This window comes from Pocillopora damicornis, chromosome 8, assembly GCF_964200805.1.
Source record: "Pocillopora damicornis chromosome 8, jaPocDami1.2, whole genome shotgun sequence".
In the NCBI taxonomy this organism is placed as follows: domain Eukaryota; kingdom Metazoa; phylum Cnidaria; class Anthozoa; order Scleractinia; family Pocilloporidae; genus Pocillopora; species Pocillopora damicornis.
Genome location: NC_142677.1, coordinates 7,647,398 through 7,672,501, shown reverse-complemented (window position 1 = coordinate 7,672,501; position 25,104 = coordinate 7,647,398). Strand labels below are relative to the sequence as shown.

Genomic DNA, 25,104 nt, shown 5'->3' with positions numbered 1-25,104 from the left:
TAACAACGCCAAGATACGTACAAATAAAAAGAGGTAACTGAGTCAAAGCATAGCAGTTCTTAGGAAACCAAAAGCTCATGTTCAGATTGATAACAAAACGAAACGAGTGATACAGAATGATTAGATACAAGTTTGCAGAACAGCTGTTTTTAGTTATACAGACATTAATTACGCCTCTGTATAACACTGTCAAATATTGTGTGCCCGGTTGATTTGTCACGTATTTTACTTTGTCAAACGTCGTGGAGAAGTTATGTAGCATCTACGCTGCGGCTTAGCGGCCTTCGCCTTGTGAGGAGTGTCAAGAGAGGGAAAAAGGCCTAAGTGAACTGTCCACCAGGGTAAGACAGAAATGTTCGGTGTGAAGAGGCGGTCGTTGTGGAGGGATGGCCGTCAGCGTTGGTTCGACCTCGTCGTGGGGTAAGGTGTGTGCCCAATCACAATGAGTTTGTGATCCCCATGTGCATCTGTCTCTTAGTTACGAAACGATCTACGTAATGGTCAGTGACGTCCTCCAGGTTTAGTTGTCAAAAGAGCAACAGCGAGCTTAAGGCGGCAACATGTTCTCCTTGGTGTTGATGGCAATTTCAGCTTTGGTCCCGGCCAACGGCGCTGAATTGTCTGCTGAGTTTGCTCACGAAGCAGTTTTAGATACCTAAAAATACCGAGAAAATGAAACTATTCTGGACGGTGAATTGGGAAAATAAAACCGTATCCTTTGCCGTTCAGGCAGCAACAACAGGGTGGGTTGGTTTCGGCATCTCTTCGGGTAATGGAAATATGGCCGGAAGCGACATGGTTATCGGATGGGTGAAGGACTCCAAGGGTTACCTAACGGTAAGTGAATTTTTGCCGAAAGGACATTAGTCACGGTGGATTTCTATGCAGAAAAAAAAAGGTTAACAAAGAAAAGAAGGAGTTAACGCCATCACGACATCCAGATTTAGATGACTAAACAAACAGCCAAAGCGACGTTAAAAACTGCATTTTTAGCCATTTCTATTTGGATCAAAACTTCCAACACTTTCAAACCAGTGCCTAAATTTAGGACGTATTCGTAGTTGCACGGAAACATTAGAATTTAAATGCTGTTCAAGCAAAGGTTTGCTCTTCTGTGAACATTGTTTACATTATATAAAAGTTCACACGGCAACCAAGTGGACAATAAGACATAGCTTGATGCTACTCTGGTTTGCAGGTTTAATGAATGTAACCGAAGAAGTTTGACATATTAACTCCGCCCACGCTCCTTTAAATCGTTACGATGGCGGTTTGCTTCCTGACGCCTATTTTGCACCTCGTCAGAAAAAAGGCCGCTTATTAGTGATCATATAAAAAGGACCTCTTGTTGCAGCGTTTAGGTCACCCCTGATGAAGGCACTATACAGGAGTGTCGAAACGTTGGGTCTATGAATTGTAACTTCTTCCGTTACATTCATTAAATCTGCGAAACCAGAGTAGCATCAAACTATGTCTGATTGTTTACATTGTTAGCGAGTAGCCCTTGCATTTGTCCCAGGACATTATTTTTCCTCAAAGCCTACAGTTTCCTTTAAGCTTTGCTAATTAACGGAGAATGTTCGCTTCTCGGCACTAGTAACGTCCGCGGACCGATATGAGGGTCAAAACGGCTAACGGTTAAAATTTTGGCTTTTTTTATGACTAACGGTTAGTTTCTTTCCGTTGAAATTAAAATAAAAACTTTTAACTGTTGACATTTTTAAAAACAAACGGTTAAAAGTTGTTAATTAAGGGATAAATTTGTTCGCCGTTTCACGGCGAACGGTTAACCCTATTGAGACCCTCATGATCAGATATTGCGCCAAATGGAGGCCCTTTTTTATACTTACTGTCATTAGCACGGTACTTGCTCTTGCTACAGAACAGAAAGTTTCCTTTCGCGTCTCGTGATTCACATGCCCATTTTGACGATCCTATTTATGCTGCGTTGCAATATCGATAAGGAAACCATAAGAACTTCCGTCACATAGTCAATATGCTCATTGATAATACCGCCATGAACTTAAGTTTGGTACATGAAAGACAAAAAAGCGTTTATTTAGCTGTGGTTCAAACAAGGTTTCTCTCCTATTCCTCTAAATGCGAGACAATGTAAATGAATAACTGACTAAATGCATAAATAGATATGTAAATAAAAGAATGAATACCTTGATAAGAAAACCATAAGAACTTCCGTCATGCAATCAATAAGCTCATAAAAAATACTGCCATGATTTCGAACTTAGGTTTGGTACATGAAAGACAAAAAAGTATTTATTCAGCCGTGGTTCAAACAAGGTTTCTCTCTCATTCCTCTGAATGTGAGAGAATCTACACAAATAACTGACAAAATGCATCAATCGATATGTAAATAATTAGTATCTGTACAATGAAAGCCGTGATCTCATGAAGGCGTGTTCTCGATACCGTAGGATTACACAGAATGAATTAACTCAATAATAAATAAAGGCAACACCGAATTTTAATGTCCCATATGTTATGTGTAGAATGTGAGCAAAAATTGACGAAATAAGTTTTCGTTTTTTATTTTAAGCATGTTTTAGGGAAATCGGTCTTTAAACTTTATGACCCGTAACGCGCGGTCACTTTTACAGCCGCTGTTATGTCGATGTTTTGACTTCAAACACAATGAACTCTTTGGGAAAATCCAGTCGCTAAACATTTTGCAACCTTCCCTGATAACACTGCAAACGAATGGCAAATAGAGTGACGGTCCGATCAGCCCCTCTTTGCCTAAATGGTTACGAAGAAACAGATGTTACGCAATAGATTGACAGATTACAAGTGGCATGCAGCTGGCACACAGTTTAAAAAAATGACACCATCATTGACTGACGGACTGAAGAAGAGGAAGATAATAAGTCAGCACAGTCATGTCAACTGCGCGAAATCAGTGTCAAATTATATATATTTTGAGTCAGCAGTTTTGTATTGATGTCGACAAAACGTTCGCGTATGCAGTGAAGGATTGTTATGATATTTGAAGGATTGTTGTTTTTTTTCTTCTTATTCATTAACCTTGTTTATAGACATTACCTTTACACCTGTGCTCAGCGATTTCATTTTTTAACGTGATTTTCACTCCGTTTGTTGGATTTTGATTTATATTTTATACCAATCTCTGCTAAGCCACATTGCCTGACTCTTTAACCGGTGAAGATCACATACTTGACCGAGTAAAATTCTATTAACGAATCATTTGTAGCCCTAGATCATCTAAAGAATTATTTAAATCTAATATTTCTAAGTTCACTTACAGAGGTCACTCAAACTGCACGATACAGTGTGAATTTTGTTTCCGTTTCACTCCTGTTCTGAGCCTGCTGAGAGGATAGTGGAATTATATTTTTTTGCTAGGAATTAAAATTATGTAAAGTAGCCCTCCTTCGAGCGAATTATTTCTTTGGCCAGTATGAAATAATGGATATCTCTATTAGCATCTGTAGATGCTTAAAATAGCTACAAATACTGTGTTGAACGCGAATTTCAAGTATCCGTAGTTGCATCACATGATCAAGTGCTCATGTGATTCAACTACGGTACTTGAAATCCGAGAACAATGTAGTATTTATTAGACCTTTTGTATTGTTATTCATAGATTGCATTGATTAAGGTTATTTAGCTAATTATAGAGTTGCTGGTTTTATAGTTGCAAACCGTTTGGTCATGATTAAGCTCGGATGCCTGAAAGAAATGTATCTTTCAGTGCTCGTGGTTTTATCAGTTCTAGTCTCAGCCAGAGCCGCTGTTCTCTCTTCTGAGTACGCCCACTATGCAGCTTTGGATCCGAAAGAGTTAATGAAGCTGTACTGGACGGTCGACTGGGATAAGGAAACCGTGTCTTTTGCTGTTGAGGCGGCAACTACAGGATGGGTAGGTTTTGGAATCTCGTCTGGGAATGGCAAGATGGTGGGTAGCGACATGGTTATTGGATGGGTAAAGGACTCCAAAGGCTACTTGACGGTAGGTCAATTGTAAGACTATTGCTCATCGTGCATTCTCGGTTAACATTCCACAGATACTCCGCGCGGATTTTGACACTCTCGCGCAGCTCGGAATGTTAGGGATGCTAGGATAATATCTTAACATTTCTAAAAAGGACTTACAGTTGAGGCCGCTTGCGTCCTCAACTGTAAGTCGTTGTTATGATTAGAAAAAAGCATCAATTCACGTTCATTTTGTTGCACAAGATCGTCGGAATTAGCCGCCTGTCACTATATCATCGAATCATTGTTTACAAAATAATGAATAATGAATAACGATGTAATGAATAACGAAGCCTCGACGGTCCTCCGTTCTGTGTTTTGTATAAAGCATGCTGGATGAGGCTAGAGCACGAAAATTTCTTCTTCTGCTCAGTTGGTTTCGCCATATTTTCTTGTGACGTTGCAATTAATCCTCATTTTTTGGAGGGAAAGAGGGCAACAAGCATCCTTGACACTAGTCAGTGTATGACAGGGATCACAATTCCCTCTAATGTACTGTCTTTTGAATCCATTTATCTACCGGCAGTAAAATGTGTCTCCACCAAATTTGTGGGGGAAATTTGTTATAAAGATTGAATAATGATGCGAGTTCGTAACAAAGCTGCATGGTGATCTTTCTCGAGTATTCATTCATTAATTAGGCGTGCGTGATGATCACATTTTCATCACATCAGCCTTTGTTCAGAAACAAGAGATGATCTTATCTTGTTCACAAATAAGAGACATTATTCATATCTTTATTACAAAAATAGACCCCTCATTTGAAAAGATTCGTTAATTACCTCATAAAACTGGAAAAATCCCGTTTCTATGATTAAGGTCGATGGATGAATAAGAGAATTTGCTATAATTAGTTTCGTTCAGCTCGTAACAGGTTTGTTTCACTGCGGTAAACGCTTTCAAGAGAGATTTTAGACGGTTCATCATGTTAATTATGATGTTATATTTGTCTGAATGGCACAAGAAGGAATGCGGAAAACGGAATGACGTATACCAAGAAAATAAGTTGTTTGTCGCAGGTGTGCCGCTGGTGTGCCGCTGGTGTGCCGCAAGGCACAAAACTGGGCCCCTGGCTTTTCATCTTAATGATAAATGACTTGAGAGTTGGTAACGTATGTATGTGGAAGTATGTGGACGACACCACCATAGCCGAAATCGCGCCTAAGGGAGGCCGAAGTAACATCCAGAGCGCCGTCGACGCCGTCTAGGACTGATCTCATGAGCAGAATATGCAACTCAGCGCGGATAAATGCAAGGAATCGACTATCTATTTTAGAAGAACAAGCAATCATTCGATCTTGTAGTAGTCGGTGGGAAGGAACTTTCTAAGGAGCAACATGCTAAGATATTAGGAGTTACGATATCTAAAGATCTGAAATGGAACGGGCATGTATATGAGTCGATAAGAAAAGCAAATAAGCGCTTGCATTTCTTAGTGCTCCTTTAGAGGGCTGGTGTTAGCCATCAGGACATTATACAATTCTATTGTGCAGTTATAAGATCAGTATTAGAATACTGTACCCCTATTTTCCACCATAGCCTTCCTGAATACCTTAGTAAACACCTCGAGCGCGTCCAGAAAAGAACCATGTCAATAATCGCGCCTCATCAATCGTCTAAACAATCCCCAGAAAGCTATGGACTCTTTACTCTACGCCGAAGACGCGATGATCACTGCTAAAAGCTATTCAGTGGCATCGCCAATTCGAGCGATCACAGTCTCGCCCACTAACTTCCCCCACGTCATCAAGGTTCATATAACTTGAGAAGCAAAAGAACTTTCAATCTGCCACGATTTCACATCAACTGTTTCAAAAACTCATTCATCCCGGCCATGTGCCAACGAGTAAATATATAGCAATGTTTCGTAAACTGCAGTGCTCGTAGCTAGCTCACGTCATATTGCTATTTAAAATAAAAAACCGAACTTACTTTAGACATACTTTACATGGACACGTGCCTTATTAGTACATGGGTATGAAGGAAACTGTCCGAATCGACCTAGCTGGGCACGAAATGACTGAACTGTTTGAGGCTCTCACTGAATGGGTTCGCGGCAAGTAAAGTTCGAGATGTAGCATTTTGGCGCCACCTATCACATCCTTAGAGAGCAGTCCATTGACTGTCCATAGATGTACGAGCCTATGACGGATCTGCTGTAAGTGAATGATTTGCCCGGGCAACCTTGGGGAAAGCGTGCGGATGATAAACCGAGGGGTCTGGGAAATTTACATCGATGTGTAACTCTAAAGTAATGTGTATCCAACTAAATAACAACTCTATTTACAGTAACGTTCCCTTCATGAACCTCACTATTTATACCCTGATTTGAAAGCAATCATTTGTTCCTTTACTATCACACATAAAATGAAAGTTTCGCTTTTGTCTTCTTTTCAGGATCGTTTTGCTGATGCAGAGAGTCTACCGCCCTTGGACTGGCAAAAAAACTACGATTTGACTGGCTGGGAGGAAACAGACAGCAAAACCGTGTTGAAGTTTAAAAGAAAATTTGACACCTGTGATCCTAAAGATAGGAAGATTGAAGTATAAAAACCAACCGCTAAATATTTTATCTTCCTCGTATTTTGTATATGTTTGACATTATAAAATTATTTTTCTCCAATTGAGTATGAAAGGATGGAAACTGCCTCTAAATGCGCTTTTGTTCTTCACGTTTCTTTCAGCAAGGTACCACAAAAGTCGTTTTTGCTTATCACACAGAAGACCCAAAGTCTGAGAATAACATCAAGAAACATACCTTTAGGGGTTCAAGGAGTATCCTTCTCCTTAATAAATTGGACAAGAAAACTGTGGATGAGAAAGGATGGAAGCAATTCGACGTTTTCAGTTATAATGTGGGTACATGCTTTTGATCATTATTACAAGATGCTAATCTTTTCTTTACGAAAACTTATTTCTGTCCCAAATCAAAGTTAAAAATTAAATCCTTGATAACATCATATTACAGGTTACAATTCCCAAAAAGCACACAACATACTGGTGTTCTCTCGTCAAGATCCCGGAAATCAGAGGCAAACACCACATAACAAAGGTTTGTCATTACACTGATGTACTTTATAACTAGTCAATTGTTTTCAGTGTCTTTTCCATCGTCTTTAACTTGCTATTGTCACTATTCAGTTTAATTGTATGCTGATCAAGTCTTCCATGGGTCAGCTTGTTATTCATTTGGACCAAACTTAAGACAATTCAACGATAAAACCCTCCATTTGGCACTTGTGAGCTTTGTCGCCCTACACGTCTTTCTCATCTAGAGTTGACCTTTAGCTTCATTTTCACAAAATCGTTTCGTCGTTTTTCATACATATTGGTAATGGTCAACTATAAATTAAACATTTTGTTTGTTACGCGCATTTTCCGTTACCCGATGTAGCCCCTCTCGCTTGTACTGAAATTTCTCTCAGAGGACGTTTTAAACTTCCCCTGAGATAAGTCTGACCACCATAACTTTCATCATTTTCATTTTTCAGTTTGAGCCAGTTGTGAAAAAAGGAAACGAAGGTATCGTGCATCATCTTGTGGTCTACACATGTCCAGGGAACTATAATGACAGCCATTATGGCTCTGGGTATGATTGTGAGGATCCAAATATGCCATTAAGAGAGTGTTACGGCTCTCAAAATATTGTAGCGGCGTGGGGAGTTGGAGGCGAGGTAAAGAGTTTTGGTTGATGATACTCTAGATGAAGTTAATAATTTTATTAAAATTGAAATGCAAATCAAAACTATTTGTATTTATCTTAAAAACCCACCACGGCATAATTAGTGATCTCATTTACTATTCATTTTGTTAACGCCTAGGCATTTTACTATCCAACGCACACTGGTTACCCGATTGGAACGGAAGATTCACCAAATAATTATTTTCTAGAACTACACTATGACAATCCAGAGAATATTGAAGGTCAGTGAATCTGTCCCTGCTGTTGATATTAAGCTGCTTTAAAACAGCTCTTTTGCTGTTATTGAGCTTCAAAAAAGTCTCTTGGGCTGTGTTCTCACATTTGAATCGTTACTTTGTTTTAAAGGACGAAAAGACAATTCGGGAGTTCGTTTTTACTACACTCCCCACCTCCGTGACTACGATGCTGGTACAATAACAGTCGGAGAAGCATTTACCTCATATATGGTAATCCCGCCACAACAAGAATCTTGGTTAACTAAAGGATATTGCCCCAAAGAGTGTTATCAGGTAACTTTGTCGCAGATATTTTGCTCTTTGAGATTTGGGAACTGTTTGTGTACCGGCATTTCTCATCGAAAAAAATTTTACTCAAACACCTGGAAATGTAATGCATAAATGTGTTCCCACCCTTGCGATTTTTTCCCATTTCATCTATTTCCACCCTTTTTTAGAAAACGTTGGAATCGACAACACTTCCAGAGAAAGGGATAAAGGTCTTTGCTTCTTTCCTTCACACTCATCTACAGGGTTAGTCCATTATTGATGTCTACTTAAACTATTTCATATTCTTCCTATTTCCAAATACAAAATACATACAAGCTAGAAAGAACTCATTGTTGTCTCAGACAACATGCTGTGCAGTTGATAATGTCTAATCAGTCCATTGATTTTTTTTATTGAGTGCAGATTCATAAAGTCATACTGCTATACTTTTCCATCAGGGCGTGCAACATGGACGAAACATGTCCGCAACGGAGTTGAATTACCTGAAATTGTCCGTGATGACAATTATGATTTTAATTTTCAGGTAAATGAATTAGTTAACGCTTCTTTATCTCCACTTTAAGTTTGCTTTGTTATTCATATACGTATAATCGATTCTGTGATGAACTTATAAACTACTAGCGACGGGCATAAGTGGGCCTACATAGTTATTCTTGAAAACATTCTCAGAAAAAGAAACGGAAATTTTGACAATAGGGGAGAAAGTTTAAAATTTCGTTGAATGCAAGAACAGAAGCGTGCTCTGTTGGTTGTACAATTATCTGGAATGTTCACCCCTATGATGGTATCACATGTAGTCACTTTTAAAGAAATATTCCTTCATTCGTTTTTATCCCTTCAATCAGTTAAAATTGAATCGATCGGTTACCTGATCTAATTATCATAAAGACAAGTTAACTTTCCTTTCGCAGGATATACAAATTTTAAGGAAGGAGGTTCACGTAAAACCGGTGAGAGCCACTTAAAACATTTTACTTTTAAGAATAGTTGAAAATCTTCTGATGCAAAGAAAAGGATTAACAAATGTTAAATACATTTGCTCAACTTTAAATGCTTTATCGACTTTAAGACATGAAAATCAAACATTGCCAAATATATTGACCTTTTTTTTGTCCTTTAGGGAGACGATTTGATTCATTATTGCAAATATCAAACTATGGACCGCGATAAGCTCGTAATGGTAAGTTGACAGCAGGGGAAAATACATTATCATACACATTATGATGGTAAATTTATAAAACACGCATGGTGTAGCTTTCTAGTAGTAAACTCGCTCAGAAGCACGTCAACAGTTTTTCGGAAGTAGTTTATCAGAAACTTACTTGGCGCTTACTTTAATCACAACCTTGGAAAGCCCCATATCTTCATCTGCCTGCCTGAGGATAATTTATGATTTTTTTTGAAGTTGTTGTACTTCAGGGAATCCTATAAATGTAGTACCTTTAGTAAGCTTGTACCTCTTTTGGTCTTCAAGGAAAGTTACGGGATTGAAGCTCCTCAGTTGGGTATCATATATTGAATATCAATCATTGCGCTATAACCTTGGAGTTTCCACGTTGCGAAAGATCTGTTGTTATTTTTTTTCATTATTTTAATTATTTCGTTTTATGCTTCATATATTTAGGGTGGAATAGCAACCTCTCAAGAGATGTGCCTAAACTTCTTATTTTACTATCCAAAAGTGTCGAATGTCACGTTAACTGCGTCAGTCTTCAAAGAGACCCAGTACAAGACTTCATCAGAAGTAACATGTAAGTACTGTTGATATTCCTAACCGGCAGCGGACTTTTCTCGGAATTGAAGTTTTAAGGATGGCGCCTGGAAATTTTGGATGAATATTTCTTTTAGCGACTGATCATTTATTCGATCACTATTTGCTTATTTCTGATGGCAGCGCATCCCTCAACGTGACGTCTGAGTGGTCTAATCCTCTTGTTGGTGCGAATGTTACTTGGACGAAAGAAATGGCGACAGACTTGCAGAGGAGATACAACGAAGCTGAAACATTTCTTGCACCTTGTCTTTGGGTAAGTAAACCCTCCTACTCGGGTATGTCATAAATCATTTCCTTAAATTTTGGTATATCATCAAAAAGGTAAAGAAGTGGAGTTAAGAAAGACAGCCTGAAACCGACACTGATGTTTTTTTTTCCGTTTTGATAATTACAAAGTACGTTTTTTCAACAGAAAAGTGTCGCATAATTTCCGGATTTTTCGAGTCGTTTATCTATATACTAATCGATTTAATTTCGTATTTGACAGGGAAAAATACCCGGCAACAGGTTGTCAGTGCCAAAGATAACCCGTTCTTTACCACCAAAAGAGTCAAAGTGTGATCAACCAGCTGCTGCTGCCTCTGCCGTGGTGACTGCCTCGCGTTCTTTGTTTCTTTCTTTGCTGATGGTGTATTTGATGTTGCTGTAAGATTTGAGGTGGAGCTTTTTTCTTTTTTTACGCATGATAAAAGAAACCGTATTTTAAGATAAACATATAGCAAATTAATAAACAGTTTGATAGTTCTGATGAGTTTGCACATGTGTTCATGATTCCCTTTTATTGTGTTGCGATAAATCTGAAGGACGGAGATCCATCGGGAAGACTATCTGTTTTTTTTAAATATGATTAGATGAATCAATTTTGACGGTCTCCTCGTTTTTAGATCAACTTGTAACATTAGAGATAAATGGTGAAACAGTGTGTGAAAATTAATGATGATAAATAATAGCACTGTTTGGATAATTTCACTTCTGATCCGGCATTAGGTTAACAAAAGTAGTTAGAAAGGACAAGAGGTGTTAGTGTGACACACAGATGCGTTCAAGAACCGACGACTTCTGCATAACGAAGCATACTGGATGACGCATAGATTGTTAATCCTAAAGCCTACATACGATGTACTGCACCAATTAACAGACAATAAATTGGAAGCAGTGTTCTAACGAGCTTTAAACAAGATTACACCCTTCCCGTCGTAGTTTCACCCTCGGAAATCTCTTCCATACAAGAAGGTTGCACTAAACCAACCACAGATTATGCTCCCCCCTGACAACCAACAAATTATCGCTATTTCATGCTTCTCTGTAAAAGTTAGCGTCAGCAAACTGGGGTATTAGCTGCTTTTTATTCCAGCTATAAACGCGGGATATTTAAGTCGTTAGGAACGATTAATTAAGATGGTGTTGGGGATTCAATCTATCTGATCCTCCGTTTGAAATTCTGGCTTAATCAAGGGAACTTACTACCAGGTAACCAGAGAAGTTTATCTTCACATCCACCTTCATTACTGTTCCTCTTGCGGAGTCTCCTTTGCGATTGCCGGATTCCATCCTAAGCACGTTGCCATTTCTAATCCGAAATGAGCGTGTTATTCTGTTGAAGATCGAAGGAATAAGTGTGCTGATGTAATCGGCCTTAGCGTTTTCTTTAGGGAATAACTTTATCTCCTTGTTTCTGTAACCTATTAGCGCCCGGTATATTAGCAGTGGACTTTTTATCCAAATCAGTTCGAACTTCTCTACGAAGTCTAACTTTGGAACAAAGTAACAAAAACTTTGTTGTGAGGTTGCGGTTATTTAAGGTGCGAGCAGTGTGACTTCTGATTTTTCCGAAGGGCAGAGCGTTCATACTTCTTAAAAAAAAAAAAAAAAGAACGAAACAAAACAACTAAACAAAGCAACATCAACAACAACGCCAAGGTACGTACAAAATAAAAACAGGTAACTGAGTCAAAGCATAGCAGTTCTTAGGAAACCAAAAGCTCATGTTCAGATTGATAACAAAACGAAACGAGGGATACAAAATGATTAGATACAAGTTTGCAGAACAGCTGTTTTTAGTTATACAGACATTTATTACGCCTCTGTATAGCACTGTCAAATATTGTGTGCCCGATTGATTTGTCACGTATTTTACTTTGTCAAACGTCGTGGAGAAGTTATGTAGCATCTACGCTGCAGCTTAGCGGCCTTCGCCTTGTGAGGAGTGTCAAGAGAGGGAAAAAGGCCCAAGTGAACTGTCCACCAGGGTAAAACAAAAATATTCGACGTGAAGAGGTGGTCGTTGTGGAGGGATGGCCGTCAGCATTCGTTCGACCTTAGTTTCCTAATTAAGGAGGGCAGTTCTGGAGGTCGTGGGGTAAGGTATGTGCCCAATCACAATGAGTTTGTGCTCCCCACGTGCATCTGTCTCTTAGTTACGAAACGATCTACGTAATGGTCACTGACGTCCTCTAGGTTTAGTTGTCAAAAGAGCAACAGCAAGCTTATGCCGGCAACATGTTCTCCTTAGTGTTGATAGCAATTTCAGCTTTGGTCCCTGCCAATGGCGCTGATTTGTCTGCTGAGTTTGCTCACGAAGCAGTTTTAGATACTTACGAGAAAATGAAATTGTTCTGGACGGTGAACTGGGAAAATAAAACCGTATCCTTTGCCGTTCAGGCAGCAACAACAGGGTGGGTTGGTTTCGGAATCTCTTCAGGTAATGGAAATATGGCCGGAAGCGACATGGTTATCGGATGGGTGAAGGACTCCAAGGGTTACCTAACGGTAAGAGAATTTTTGCCGAAAGGACATTAGTCACGATGAAGTTCTAGGCAGAAAAACAAAAAGGTTGACAAAGAAGAGAAGGAGTTGACGCCATCACGACATCCAGATTTAGATGAATAAACGAACAGCCAAAGTGACATTAAAAACTGCATTTTTAGCCATTTCTATTTGGATCAAAACTTCCAACACTTTCAAACCAGTGCCTAAATTTAGGACGTATTCGTAGTTGCACGGAAACATTGGAATTTAAATGCTGTTCAAGCAAAGATTTGCTCTTCTGTGAACATTGTTTGCATTATTAGCAGTATCAGCACAACATTGGCCTGTTGTCACGATAACGTGTCTGTAGATAAAGGTAAACTAATGCATCTAAGATTTTTTTGTTATTTAAGTTATGCAAAACAGTTTCGTATTATAAGTCGTTGTTGGTGAGGGAAATCAAAAAGGAGGAAACCAATTGCCTTTTTAAAGAGTTGGCACCTCCAAGCTGTGCATTTTTCATTACAGAATAGTCTGCAGTTGAGCTGTGAATGAAGCTTAGCTTAAAAAAAAACATAGTTAACCACGGTTAGTTTTTGATCTCGTTTTATTGACTTGTTTTTGAAGGACCGGTTTGCTGATGCCCAAAGCTTTCCACCGTTGGACAAAGAAAATAATTACAACTTAACTGGGTTTGAGGAAAGCGAAGGGAAAACTGTGTTGAGATTTAGTAGGAAATTTCACACCTGTGATCCTCGTGACAGGAAGATTGAGGTAATCCTTAACATAGCCTATTCGTTTTTTCCCGTATCAGTCAACTCGGCCAAAATATTTAATCATGGCTAAAAAAGTATTTGTACTGCCTTTTAAAGGCAGTGTCACTGTGTCTGAATAAATTGTATACCATGTTGATATAATGTTTATCGCTACATCATTCAAATGTTCAGCGCTAATTAATTATGTTCTCTTGTTTTTTTTTTTTTTAAGGAAATAAAGTAAATTGGTATTTCACTGTTTACTCTTTTTTTCATAGGAAGGCACCACTAAGGTTGTGTTTGCATATCATGCAAAGGACCCCACGTCTGAGGACGATATGAAGAAACATACATTCCGAGGGTCGAAGAGCATTCTACTTCTTAACAACATGGACAAGAAACAAGTGAACGAAACCGGGTGGCAGCAGTTTTACATCATAAATAGAAATGTTAGTCACAAATAAAAATTATTCTTTAAGTGTTCTAAATTGTGGAGAATGTTGTCGAAAGCGAAGAGTGTCCAGTCATGGAATCTGAAGCCTACTCAAAATAAAAATACCTTTTTTTCAGGTAACAATTCCTAAAAAGCGCACAACGTATTGGTGTTCTCTTATCCAACTACCCGAGTTCAAATCAAAGCATCATATTACAAAGGTGAGTACAGAAGTGCAAATCACTGCAATAAAACCTGTTTTCATCCGTTTATTTCTTCTTATGGTTAAGTGACTGATCAATGCAGAAGGCCACCGTGTAAATTCTTACGAAAATGATTCAAAAATATGAACTTGAATGTTTAGAAATGCGTTGATAATAATTAGTTTAGACGCTCCAACTGAGTTCTCCAAGGAAAGGCAATTTCTTAGTCGGTGAGATTTAGTGACATTGCAATAACTTTCGACATTTCATTTACGCATTTCAAAATTCTCCACTTTTGATTAGTCGTGTCAGAAAAAGCTACACCTTTAAGTGGAATGGTTAGTTAACGGCGGGTTACGAAATGTCTAGGAACAGGGAAGAACCTAAGGTAGGTTTACGAAAGGTGTGCTGGTTGGCCTAAGGTTTCACAAACGTTTGGTTCTTAGTGGCATTCTAGAGATTTTCTTGTATCAAGCAATCAATAATTAGAATTAAAGCGTTCCACTATTGATGTTGGTGTCGCTTTCTCAAATTTTCAGTTTGTTCCTCTTTTATAGTTTGAGCCATATGTAACACCTGGAAACGAAGGCATCGTGCATCATTTACTCGTCTACGAGTGTTATGGGAATTTTAGTAATGCTACCTTACATGGTTCTGGCTTTGATTGTCATGAAACACCCAATATGCCTCTAAGACATTGTTACGGCTACAGTGTCGTTGCTGCTTGGGCTGTTGGTGGTACGGTAAGATATAAAAGTTATAAATTGGAATCGCTCACTTTAGGAAATTAACCAGTTCGGGCCATAACCATTTCTGGATATCGGTTTCGAGCTTTGTGATTGGGTAAGATCAAGACCAAAACAAAGCAAATTTGGCCGAGAGGTGCTGGAAATAAGAAGAAGCTGATTTTTATTTTTTTGTGGCGGCCATGTTGTAATGCAGTAGTAAGCTGAAACAAAATTCGCTAATAAGGACTGGACGTAAGATACCATTAAAAATATTCGTTTATTTCAAACATTCAACATGCATGTCCTCGACATTCTCGCATTCTGGAAGAGTAAAGCGGATTCCTTCTAGCACAAATTCTTTGTAACGCTGTGGTCCTTCCACCAAGAGCGTCACAGAAATAAAAGCTCCTCCGCCAGCCTGTTTGTATCTGGAGAACTTCTGGGTAGAGCTTGGCCTCGATGTTACTGTCCGTTCTCCGTTGATTTCCCTATTTTGGGTTACAAGAAAACCAATCAAATAAGGTTGAACCAAATAACGCGCACTGATAACAATTGGGACGAGTAAGGTGTGAGATCGCGGAATCGGGATAATTTCATTTCTCTCCAGTATAGGTCGAGGAAAGACAATATCTTGCTTCTCTCCGATTTCTAAACAGACATTATCAATTTCAGTCCATCAAGCCTTTACGAAAACGTAACAGTAAAGCAAGAAAACAGTAACTTACCCTTCAATTCCTGGATATTTTGCCACATCGAAGCAAAGCATGCAGCTGTATGTTTAGAAAGTGCTGAACCGTGCCGATCTGCTGCCCTTTGACATCTTCTAAAGTGTATGTCTTTCTCTGCGATTTGCTGAAAATCTGGACTTCTCGTAGAGCCTCTGGAATGCGTTCCATTTCTCGTGGAAGAAGACAAGCCAGTGCATGCGAGTCATACGTGTTGTCGTCTTCACTTTGAATAACAAGCGGCGTTCCACGTGGAGCTTTGATCTTGAAATTATGATACCTGGAAAATAAACGCCAATAAATACATGAGTAGGATAAAATGATCGAATTCAATGCAAGAGAATCATACAAGGTATTTTGCGCGCTATTGATCGATTCGCGGGAGAATCTAGGTCTCAGAACACTACAAATTCGGTCCTACAGCTTTTAGTCAGCAATAATATGTCCTTTACAATTACCCTTTGATTTGAACACCCTGTATAGAAAGTTTGTTTAGGTAATCACTGCAAAATGTGGAAGCACGAGCGGTGTTTCTAAACGAGTTTCACAATTACAGACAAGTCCCTTGTGGTTTTAGACGAAAATTTCACTCTCATCAGTTCGTGTAGTTAAACTCCAACCTTTGTTTCCGGAATGTTGTAATAGAGACACTTCGGCAAGGCTTTCCACGAATGTGATTTCTTTATTTCATCTTCATGCCGCTCTTATCGCACATTTCCCGGATACGATACCTGAAGATGTGAGAGCTCAGTGAACGAATACCTCTTTGTTTTATGTTTGCCCGAAGGAGAACTTACTTAATCACATTTATGTGTTAGATCCGTGGTTTCCTGAAATTATTTTTTAGTGTGCATTCGCCTTGGCTGAATGAATCTCTCTGATGTCAAGATCCACATTGATTAGAAATTTCATCCAGAGCTCCGATTTAAAAGATTCTTTGTTTATGGCACTGAACCAGGTTCGTGGCAGATTTGTGCCACAAAGACGACAAAGTGTCTCGAGATACTGAATGTGTTCATCCATGCTGTTGGCTTGATCTGAAATTCACAATGTAGGCTTATAAAGGTCCGATAAATAATTGTCCTTTTACTTTAAATTGGCCGGCCACAACGTATGGTTAAAATTTATGGTTTACACGATACTCCGATGGATCTGAACAAAGGAATCCGTCTGGTAGTTTGCAGACTAACAGACTTTCAACATTCGTGCACTCGAGCAAAAACCTCGTGCACTCGATTGGAATCTTGACAAATTGGAAGCAAATTTATTCTAGTTTTTTAAAAGATTTTTTTTAGGAATCAAAAAAATGTAGCATACCTGAAAACCTCAACTAAATAGAGGTTATTCCTCGATCGAGCCCTTCGCAACATGGACCTCCACCCGACTTTTAGGCTGAATTTTTCCTTCTCGTCATCGCGACCACCATCAGTTCTTTGCTTGTTGTGTGTAATTGCTTGTCTTCTGTAATTTTGCAAGGTTTCATGGGATATGGGTAGGGAACTAAGTCGTTAGGGCTCGAATAAAGTAATGAGTGAGTTTCCTCGATGTCCCACTACGACATCCATGTTGGTGACGTCATCAAGTATCCAGAAATGGTTATGGCACGGACTGTTAACTTTTTGAATTTAGAAGGTTTTTGGTTACTCTTCCCGAAAATTTTTTTTTTTTTTTATCAAACAGGCATTTTATTATCCACCGAAGGCTGGGTATCCAATTGGTACGTCGGACTCGCCAAGAACACTTTTGCTTGAGCTACACTATGACAATCCCGATGAAATTGAAGGTTAGCACCTCACACTTTGCTTTTTTTATTTGTTTTAATTTTTAATTAAGAAATAGAAACAATGAGATACGTCGTATTTTGCTCTCATCTATAAAATATCTCATTCCCTCGATATTTTATATTTTTTGTCAAATAGGACGAAAAGACAGCTCAGGGGTTCGTTTTTACCACACTTCTCATCTCCGTGAGTACGATGCTGGGATAATGTCTGTTGGAGAAAGAATAAGTAAATTTGCGATAATCCCACCAAAACAGGAATCTTGGTTGACTGTGGGTTACTGTCCCAAGGAATGCTATCAGGTAAATTGTCTCAAACGTTCACAATCACTTTGCGTTTTCATGAAAATTTCTAATTCATCTTCATGCAATCCAGACTTCCAAAAAAGGGGAAAAGAGGCAATATGGTGAAGCTGGCTTCGAAAAGGGGAAAAACACATGTGCTTTACAAATAATGATTTTACCTTTTTTTATACACGGTGCATTTAAGTTTGCACAGTGCCTAGGAACGTGTGTCATAAATTTACTCTTGCACTTAATGTAAAGCACCTTTTTTCTTAGGAAGACCTGCAGGCGACTAAGCTCCCTGATAAAGGAATAAAAGTGTTTTCTGTCTTTCTTCACACCCACCTGCAGGGTAAGTGACCTTGCTCTGCTTTTGTTGTTTAGAAGTGGTGGTTATTGTTTGTTTATATTTACGCCTGTCTGTCTTATGTTTTCACGTTCTATTGACAGTCGTACTTCATTATGGAGCCAAACTTAAATATAACTGAGTTTTTGTGTTCATCCTCAGGGCGTGCAACATGGACAAAGCATGTTCGCAACGGAATTGAGTTACCAGAAATTGCAAGAGATGACCATTATGATTTTAACTTTCAGGTAATTTATACTTCATACCAATGGTGCGACTTAATGTGGCACACGATTCACTATTAGCATTTAGCGAATGCACGAGAATTGTAATACATGGCTCCTTTCAGAAATCAATTTGCATTGGACATTGCTGGCTGCCAAGCTGCGAAATGATCTTATTAAAAAAACTTTTCTTCATTTCCAATAATTAACATTTACCTGTTGTTTCGCAGGATATACAAGTTTTGAGAGAAGAGGCTCACATCAAACCGGTTTGAGAAAACTTTGATTTTAGTGCCACTTTTTTCTAGAATTATATTTTATTTTAGCTCATAAACAAATAATAATTTATATGAGTTAGAAGATGTGTCCCATTGATTTATTCAATGCACTCAAGCTCTCCACGCGACCATTTTAAATTAGTATCTAAATGCGCAAATGTGATTGAATATTCTGATGGAAGAACAACATTGCATATGATAATTTTAAATTCCTTTTTTAAATAAAATTAGATTAAGTTTATGTGTGTTTGATCTTTTCTATCAGATCGGGATTTGAAAATTCGCCTGCAAATGATCGCCACACATTTGTGACATAAAATTTTTATATTCCGTTTTCTTGACTGACGTCTTTCTTATCCTTCAGGGGGACGACTTAATTCATTTCTGCAAATACGAGACAATGGATCGCGATAAACTCGTGCAGGCAAGTGCGATATCTGAGCCCTCAAAAATCACTGATTAGTCTCTCCAAGAGTATGGGCGGCATTCAGAATTCAGATTGGCGTTGGTTTTCTCGTAGCAGTGACACCTTTCTCAATCCCTATTTCAAGTGATTGCAACAAAAACATGCCATCGTTGATTTTTGCTATATATGCTTCATGACAGAGTGACAGATGATGTACTCCTATTCCACCTACAGGCTGGTTTCTCCACCACTCAAGAAATGTGTCTGAATTACATGTTTTACTATCCTCGAATGGTGAATGCCACAGCATATTGCTCCAGCTCTCTACGTAAGCCAGTGTACGACTTCATTAAAGAACACTTGTAAGTGAATTAATACATACTTGTTAAAGTAAACTTGTTAAAATAATGTTAAATTAGACCTGGTCTGCTGCTTAGAAACCACCCTAATATGTTAGTCGTGAAAATAATCAAAAAGAGCCTTAAAAGTGGGACAACAGCTCAAATAAAACCAGTGTTGCATGCTTTGCCAGCTTAAATCTTTCGCATTTCTCAACAAGAAGTCGTTTTTGGGAGCTATGTTATTTAATAATCACCCATCCCTGTTTAATTTCACAAGTACTGGCATCGTCTATGAATAAAAAAAGTAAGAAGTTTAACACTGAAGTATTGGTATTCGGAGCATTGTAATTATTCCATAGATATGCTATTTGTGTATTTGGTTCAATCTTATACTGTCGTGCTAAGGTATCCCCCCCTGAAAGGAGGAAATGAATTTCTTTTACAAAGGGCTCTATCATAGCTTATATCCGCGTATTTCACTCTTCACGTGAAACGAAATGATCCGTCCAGCAAGTTTCTTGAAGGTAATAGAACATTCAGCATTGATCATGACTGGCATCCTTTCTTTGCCAAGTCATCAAGAAGCTGGATAAATCTCATTGGCGTTCTAGTCAACTCACACAGAAAAATGACCAACCCATGAATTTAAGCACGTAACTGTATTTACATTGCATCCTTATATATGTCCTTATAACAACCTTGAGAACAAAAAAGTACGAGAAGAGTTGAAGAACACGAAGTGGATGATAAATACACATCATTACACCAAAAGAAGCGAACATGATTGCGGAATTAAACCAAAAATTGTTTAATAAATCGTATAGATATAGCATGTCTTGTTTTAAGCAATGTTAGATTTGAGTCTATTTTTAATTTAAATCTTCTTTTGTTTAGCCCATCCATGGCGGTGACAAAACGGCCAAATCCTCTCATTGGGGCAAATATCTCATGGACGAAGGAATTGGCGTCAGACTTGAGGAAGAGACTCGATGAAGCAGACACATTTTTTTTACATTGCCGCGCGGTCAGTAAACTCAGGAGGGGTCACGACACTCGCTAAAGTTTACGTTACCATATAGTGCCATTCTTAAGGGTGATAATGAGATCCCGACATAATGTGCATGAAAAGATGTCGAAATGATAAAACAAAACAAATAATGAGTGTATGATCATGGGTGTGTGTGCTTGTCTATTGGGTGGAGGGGACCCTCTTAATCTGGGATGGTAAATGCCTGGTCATAGGCATAGTTTTCATCGTAATCGTAGTTTTCTTTATCTTCAATCTGATTCAGTATGCAACAGTAAGTCTGCCACCTCCTTAGAGGAGTAAAAGTAAGTGTACAGCGCTGAGTCTCCTGTGAAATATTGTTAATGTTTTCCTTCCCAGAGATCTAACAACTATCCGATTCCAAAGATCATGAAGCCCTTACCTCCTAGACAATCCAACTGCCGCGAAAGAAGCACAACACCGGCCCCTCCAGTCGGAAAAACGGCCCCTACAGTCGGAAAAACGGTCCCTCCAGTTGGAGACGCCTTCTCGGTGACGACATCGTACTCCACAGCAATATCTCTGCTCATTAGCTATTTCGTGTTCATGTGAACGATCAAAGATATGCTATCATGATCACCGTTAAAGACTGTCTATCACAAATTGCTAGAGTTTACAGTTAAACCAATTTTTGCTCCATATCTTAACCTAGAGATGATCTCTTAGAGGATTAACATTGCCATAGTTGACATAGATATACATCACTAACAGCATTAGTGAGCTTTTTTTTTATAGAGGCGTTAACGGCTAAGGCAAACGGAAAAATAAACTCTGATTTCCCTCACCTTGTACTTGGTGTGCTCGATTACTCTATAATTCCCTTATAAAACAAGTTCTTGCATACTGCTGCACAATATGGGGTAACTGTACAAAATAACAGTTGAATAAATTGTTACGCCTACAGAGACGCTGCGCCAGAGTGATGCTAGATGTTAATTTACAGGACAATTCAGTTATGTTATTTACCAAATTAGGTTGGCTTTCCATCGACGACATCATTCGCGCAATTTCACAAAATCGGTAACGACCATGTTTAAGAATATCTTTACTTTCACATTGACTTCACTAAGGTTAGTCAAAACACTACACGAGAACCTCACAAAGAAATCATCTCATCATGCTTATGAGCAAGAAAAATTAAGGCCTCAGAAGATTCCATTCCAGTGCCACTCGTCGATGGAACGGACCAGAACCATCTCTTGGAGATACGAAGTCACAGAGGCGCCTTTTAAGTCCCCTTCACAGAAAAATTAGACTGGAAAAGCTCTGTTACTGAACAGCGTGTTATTGAATACAAATATTAACTTGAATTTACCAAGCTTCTTTTTCTTTTCCTTCAGATTTGGTTTGTTCTAGTTTTAGATTATCAAAGGGGGGATTATGTAAACTATTGAGTTATCATTAATCGATGTTACCCTCGTTAAATAAAATTAATAATAATAATAAGAACTATCATTATCCAATCATGTCCGACCAAAAGAGCACAAAAGAAAGAACAATATTATTAAAAACAATATATGAAAGTTGAAGAAATTAGTTCCTGCGATTGAAATTCTTCACGCCTTACGCATGAAGATTGAGACAAGTGATTTTTAGCGAGTGCTCTGTTTTGTCTAAGGTATAAACTAAGTTTCTTTAAATACTCTTGATTGAATCTAATTTAATTGAATCTAATGCGTAACAATGGCAGCGATTTGTCACGCTTCGAAAAGCTCCCGCTACTCTGTGACTTTGTTGGCTCTGTATGGCGTTTTTTATGTTGACCAAAATCTACTTACCAAGAAACGTACTGGAAACCTGGAAGCACCGAGAGACGACAAATATAACCAGTTATCGGACGAAATTTGGATCTCAACCTGAAAGAACACAGAATCAAAGACCACTTTGCCGTGGAAAACGAATTCTTCTTTTTCGAGTGCGCCACTCAACCGATGAGCGGAGCTGGTTTAACATCCAATGACTATAACATTGTGCAGATATTCAACTTAATTCAGGCCTGATAAAGTTTCTCTGTAACGAAGGTGAGAAGAGCGTTCGAAACAATCAGAATGCGATGTTATGTTCTGAATGTGGTCTATGGATTCATCAAAGTGCCTCAACATGTCGACATTGACTTTTAAATATTTTCTTGAACGACCAGCAATCTATTTTGAATGGACTTGTCTGCTATGTTCTCTACCGAGATTGAAAGACTAATTTTTCCTTAAAAATGAAGAAATAACAACAACCGAAGGAAAGTACACAAATCAGCTTCTACAACCTAATGCAAGAGAGACGAAGAACACACAATTTCACTCCCAGGAGAATATGGCAATTAACAACTGCGGCCAACAGGAATTTGATGTGCTCTTACAAGAAAGGCAGGAACATTTCAATCGGATACTAATGTTCCATCTATACATCAACAGTCTCCAAAATAAATTTGATGACCTGAAACTCCTAAATGATGAGATGAAGTCGCAAATTATTTTTCTCTCAGAGATAAAGATCGACAAGTCCTACCCGAAGAGCTAGTTCACCGTTTAACGGGTTACATGTATCGAAAAGACAGAGAGAAATGGCCTATTTTAACTCTAGTCAACCCTCGAAGGAGCTGAAAGTAACGAAGAAATACAAAACACTCCAGATTATTGCAGTAGAAGCTAGACTTGGCAACAACGAAGTCATTTTCCTTAGCATATAGTGATCCTCAAAACAGTCGGATCACCAACCAGACCTACATTATTTAGAACGTGTAGAGGAGGAACTGAACGACGTCTGTGAGTGGGCTTCCCTCAAGAAACAAATATTTATTATTACAAGTGATCTGAAGCTGGACAGGCTAAAAGCAGAAAGCAGAGAAGGGAAAATACTTGCGACCTAGAAGAAGTGAATGGAATGCAATATTTAATCACCGGGCCGACGAGGATTAGGCCGACATCAGAGACACTGCTAGACGTTATTTTAAACAACAAATCCAACGTTTTCAGGACGGAAGGCTCTTTTAACTCAGAGATATGTGATCACCACCTCATTTATGGCATTTTAAAGCAATCTGCATTACAGTATAGACGGAAGACCATCCCATTAGAAGCCTGAAAAACGTGGAAACGGTTCAGCTTAATGAAGACTTGGCAAATGCTCCTTGGACTGTTGGAGAAACTCGCAATGCCATCGTTGACCAATATGACGCATGGAAAACCATTTTTGAAAGTGAACTTGACAAATATATGCCGAAAAAGAAGATGAGAGTTAGACAGAAAGATGTGACACATATGACGGAAGAATGGCAAATGGCAATTAGGAACAAAAGGAAATATGCACAATTGTTTGCCCAAAACCGAACTCGAGAAAACTGGGAGTTAAAAAGGAAATGGCGAAATTTGGCCACTAAATAGAGGAGACGTGCTATCAAAGCTCACTGGGCCCAAAAATCAGATGGACTGAGGAGGAGACCAAGGGATTTCTACAAAAAGTTTAAACCTTTCTTAAGTGACAACAGCAAAGAGGAGACAAAAATTGCCATTAGGATTAACGAACGAATTGCAACAAACCAGAAAGTAGTGGCAGACGAGCATGGAGACTACTTTTCAAATGCCACTGATAGTGCAAAGGTAACGAATTTAGTTGAGAAAGACTTTGAAAAACACCTGAGTGTCGAGAGCATTCAGCAAGCTTATCAAGGCCTTCAATATGGATTTAACGAAATTGGCTCTGGTGAAGTGGAAAACGAACTGAAAATGATTAAATCAAACAAAGCCACACGGTGGGATGTTAACTGCCAAAGGTCTAGTACCCTCCTTAACAAGTCTCTACAACACCGGAAAACCTACCGCAAGCCAATCCACAGAAATACCAGATCCTTACTATAGATCCACATCCTTCCAAGAAAACCCCTGTATATGAATTGACGATGAAATTCGATGGACTCGAAATTAAATCAATTGATTATCTCAAAATTCTTGGCGTAACCATCGACAACAAACTGACATTTAGTTAACATATCAGTAATATTTGCAAGAAAACGAGCTGTAAAGGTTGGGGTGTTACTGGGACTACTTAAGTTAATCCCAGGGTCTGAAGAGTTACAGCTGTGTCTGTCTTATATTTCGCCCCACTTTACATATTGTGATATTGTATGGCACTTTTGCAAATCATCCGATGGGAAGAGATGGAAAGAATTCAAGAGCGGGCACTCAGGGCAGTCTTTGAATCCAAATCGGAGACCTACAGCGAGCTACTAACAAGAGCAGGTCCACTAGGTGTGCCTCAATAACGGTTACAAAACATCGCCATTTTCATGTATAAAGTAAAAAACGGACTTATGCCCACTTACATTACAGAAATATTTAATACTGAAAAGATATAATCTTAGGAACGCTGATTTCAATTTTTCCACGTTTTCGCACAGTATACTATGGAAAAACACTCTCTGTGATACTTTGAGCCCCATCTTTGGAATAAATTAGAACAAAGTGATAGACAGAATCCTAATTTAATGAGTTTTAAAAAACAGTATTAAGAGCAAAGGTATAATGTATACACATTTATGAGCGTCATTATTCCATCATGTGGTGCAAAAAGCAGTTTATGAATCACAATAGCTAATGCAGTGACCTAGATATACTGTAGTCCAAAAGAACTGAGCAAAATTGTTCATTGTTTGAAGAGATTAAATTTCTAGAGAAACTGTGGTGCTGCGTCGGTGTGGAGATAATTCAGGTTTATGAAATAAGTTAGGACTCGGTAACGAGTTTTTTAACTTCATGTTTCGAGCGTTAGCTCTTTGATCTGTCCTCATTCGGTGGGTTGGTCTTAAGGTGATTCCTCATGGC

At 38.7% G+C, this 25,104-nt stretch overlaps 1 protein-coding gene, 2 long non-coding RNA genes and 1 pseudogene across 5 annotated transcripts; 2 read left to right on the top strand and 2 right to left on the bottom strand.

Moving 5' to 3' along the window:
- Positions 1–56: 56 nt before the first annotated feature.
- LOC149041229 (uncharacterized) lies at positions 57–1,975 on the bottom strand. The gene is made up of 2 exons (XR_016179089.1): positions 1,851–1,975; positions 57–880 (listed from the first exon to the last, which is right to left on the bottom strand). It is a non-coding gene; the product is annotated as an uncharacterized LOC149041229 (long non-coding RNA).
- LOC149041227 (DBH-like monooxygenase protein 1) lies at positions 523–21,074 on the top strand. Of its 2 annotated transcripts, none has more exons than XM_089180122.1 (14): positions 523–837; positions 13,366–13,512; positions 13,772–13,942; positions 14,064–14,147; positions 14,687–14,872; positions 17,263–17,365; positions 17,502–17,665; positions 17,924–17,999; positions 18,156–18,241; positions 18,448–18,486; positions 18,860–18,919; positions 19,136–19,263; positions 20,137–20,266; positions 20,630–21,074. In XM_089180122.1, the coding sequence occupies exons 1-14, from the start codon at positions 673–675 to the stop codon at positions 20,840–20,842; spliced, it is 1,752 nt and encodes a 583-aa protein (XP_089036248.1). In that variant the 5' UTR covers positions 523–672; the 3' UTR covers positions 20,843–21,074. The 2 variants fall into 2 exon arrangements, with proteins under 2 accessions (XP_089036248.1, XP_089036247.1); XM_089180121.1 differs by lacking the exon at positions 523–837 and adding an exon at positions 12,371–12,759.
- Positions 1,462–11,173, top strand: LOC149041228 (DBH-like monooxygenase protein 1 homolog; annotated as a pseudogene). The gene is made up of 14 exons (XR_016179086.1): positions 1,462–3,984; positions 6,405–6,551; positions 6,692–6,862; positions 6,976–7,059; positions 7,499–7,681; positions 7,829–7,931; positions 8,056–8,219; positions 8,384–8,459; positions 8,654–8,739; positions 9,128–9,166; positions 9,337–9,396; positions 9,841–9,967; positions 10,111–10,243; positions 10,478–11,173. The product of XR_016179086.1 is annotated as a DBH-like monooxygenase protein 1 homolog (transcript).
- On the bottom strand, positions 15,118–20,823 carry LOC113674537 (uncharacterized). Its single transcript, XR_016179087.1, has 3 exons — positions 16,203–20,823; positions 15,583–15,862; positions 15,118–15,345 (listed from the first exon to the last, which is right to left on the bottom strand). It is a non-coding gene; the product is annotated as an uncharacterized LOC113674537 (long non-coding RNA).
- Positions 21,075–25,104: the final 4,030 nt, after the last annotated feature.

What these genes read in the sequence shown, in the direction of transcription:
- LOC149041227 (XM_089180121.1), top strand. Translation starts at nt 12,490, where the DNA reads ATGTTCTCCTTAGTGTTGATAGCAATTTCAGCTTTGGTCCCTGCCAAT. An exon ending in GTCCCAAGGAATGCTATCAG is followed by an intron (nt 17,666 to 17,923) that starts GTAAATTGTCTC and finishes CTTTTTTCTTAG; the next exon opens with GAAGACCTGCAGGCGACTAA. An exon ending in TCTTCACACCCACCTGCAGG is followed by an intron (nt 18,000 to 18,155) that starts GTAAGTGACCTT and finishes GTTCATCCTCAG; the next exon opens with GGCGTGCAACATGGACAAAG.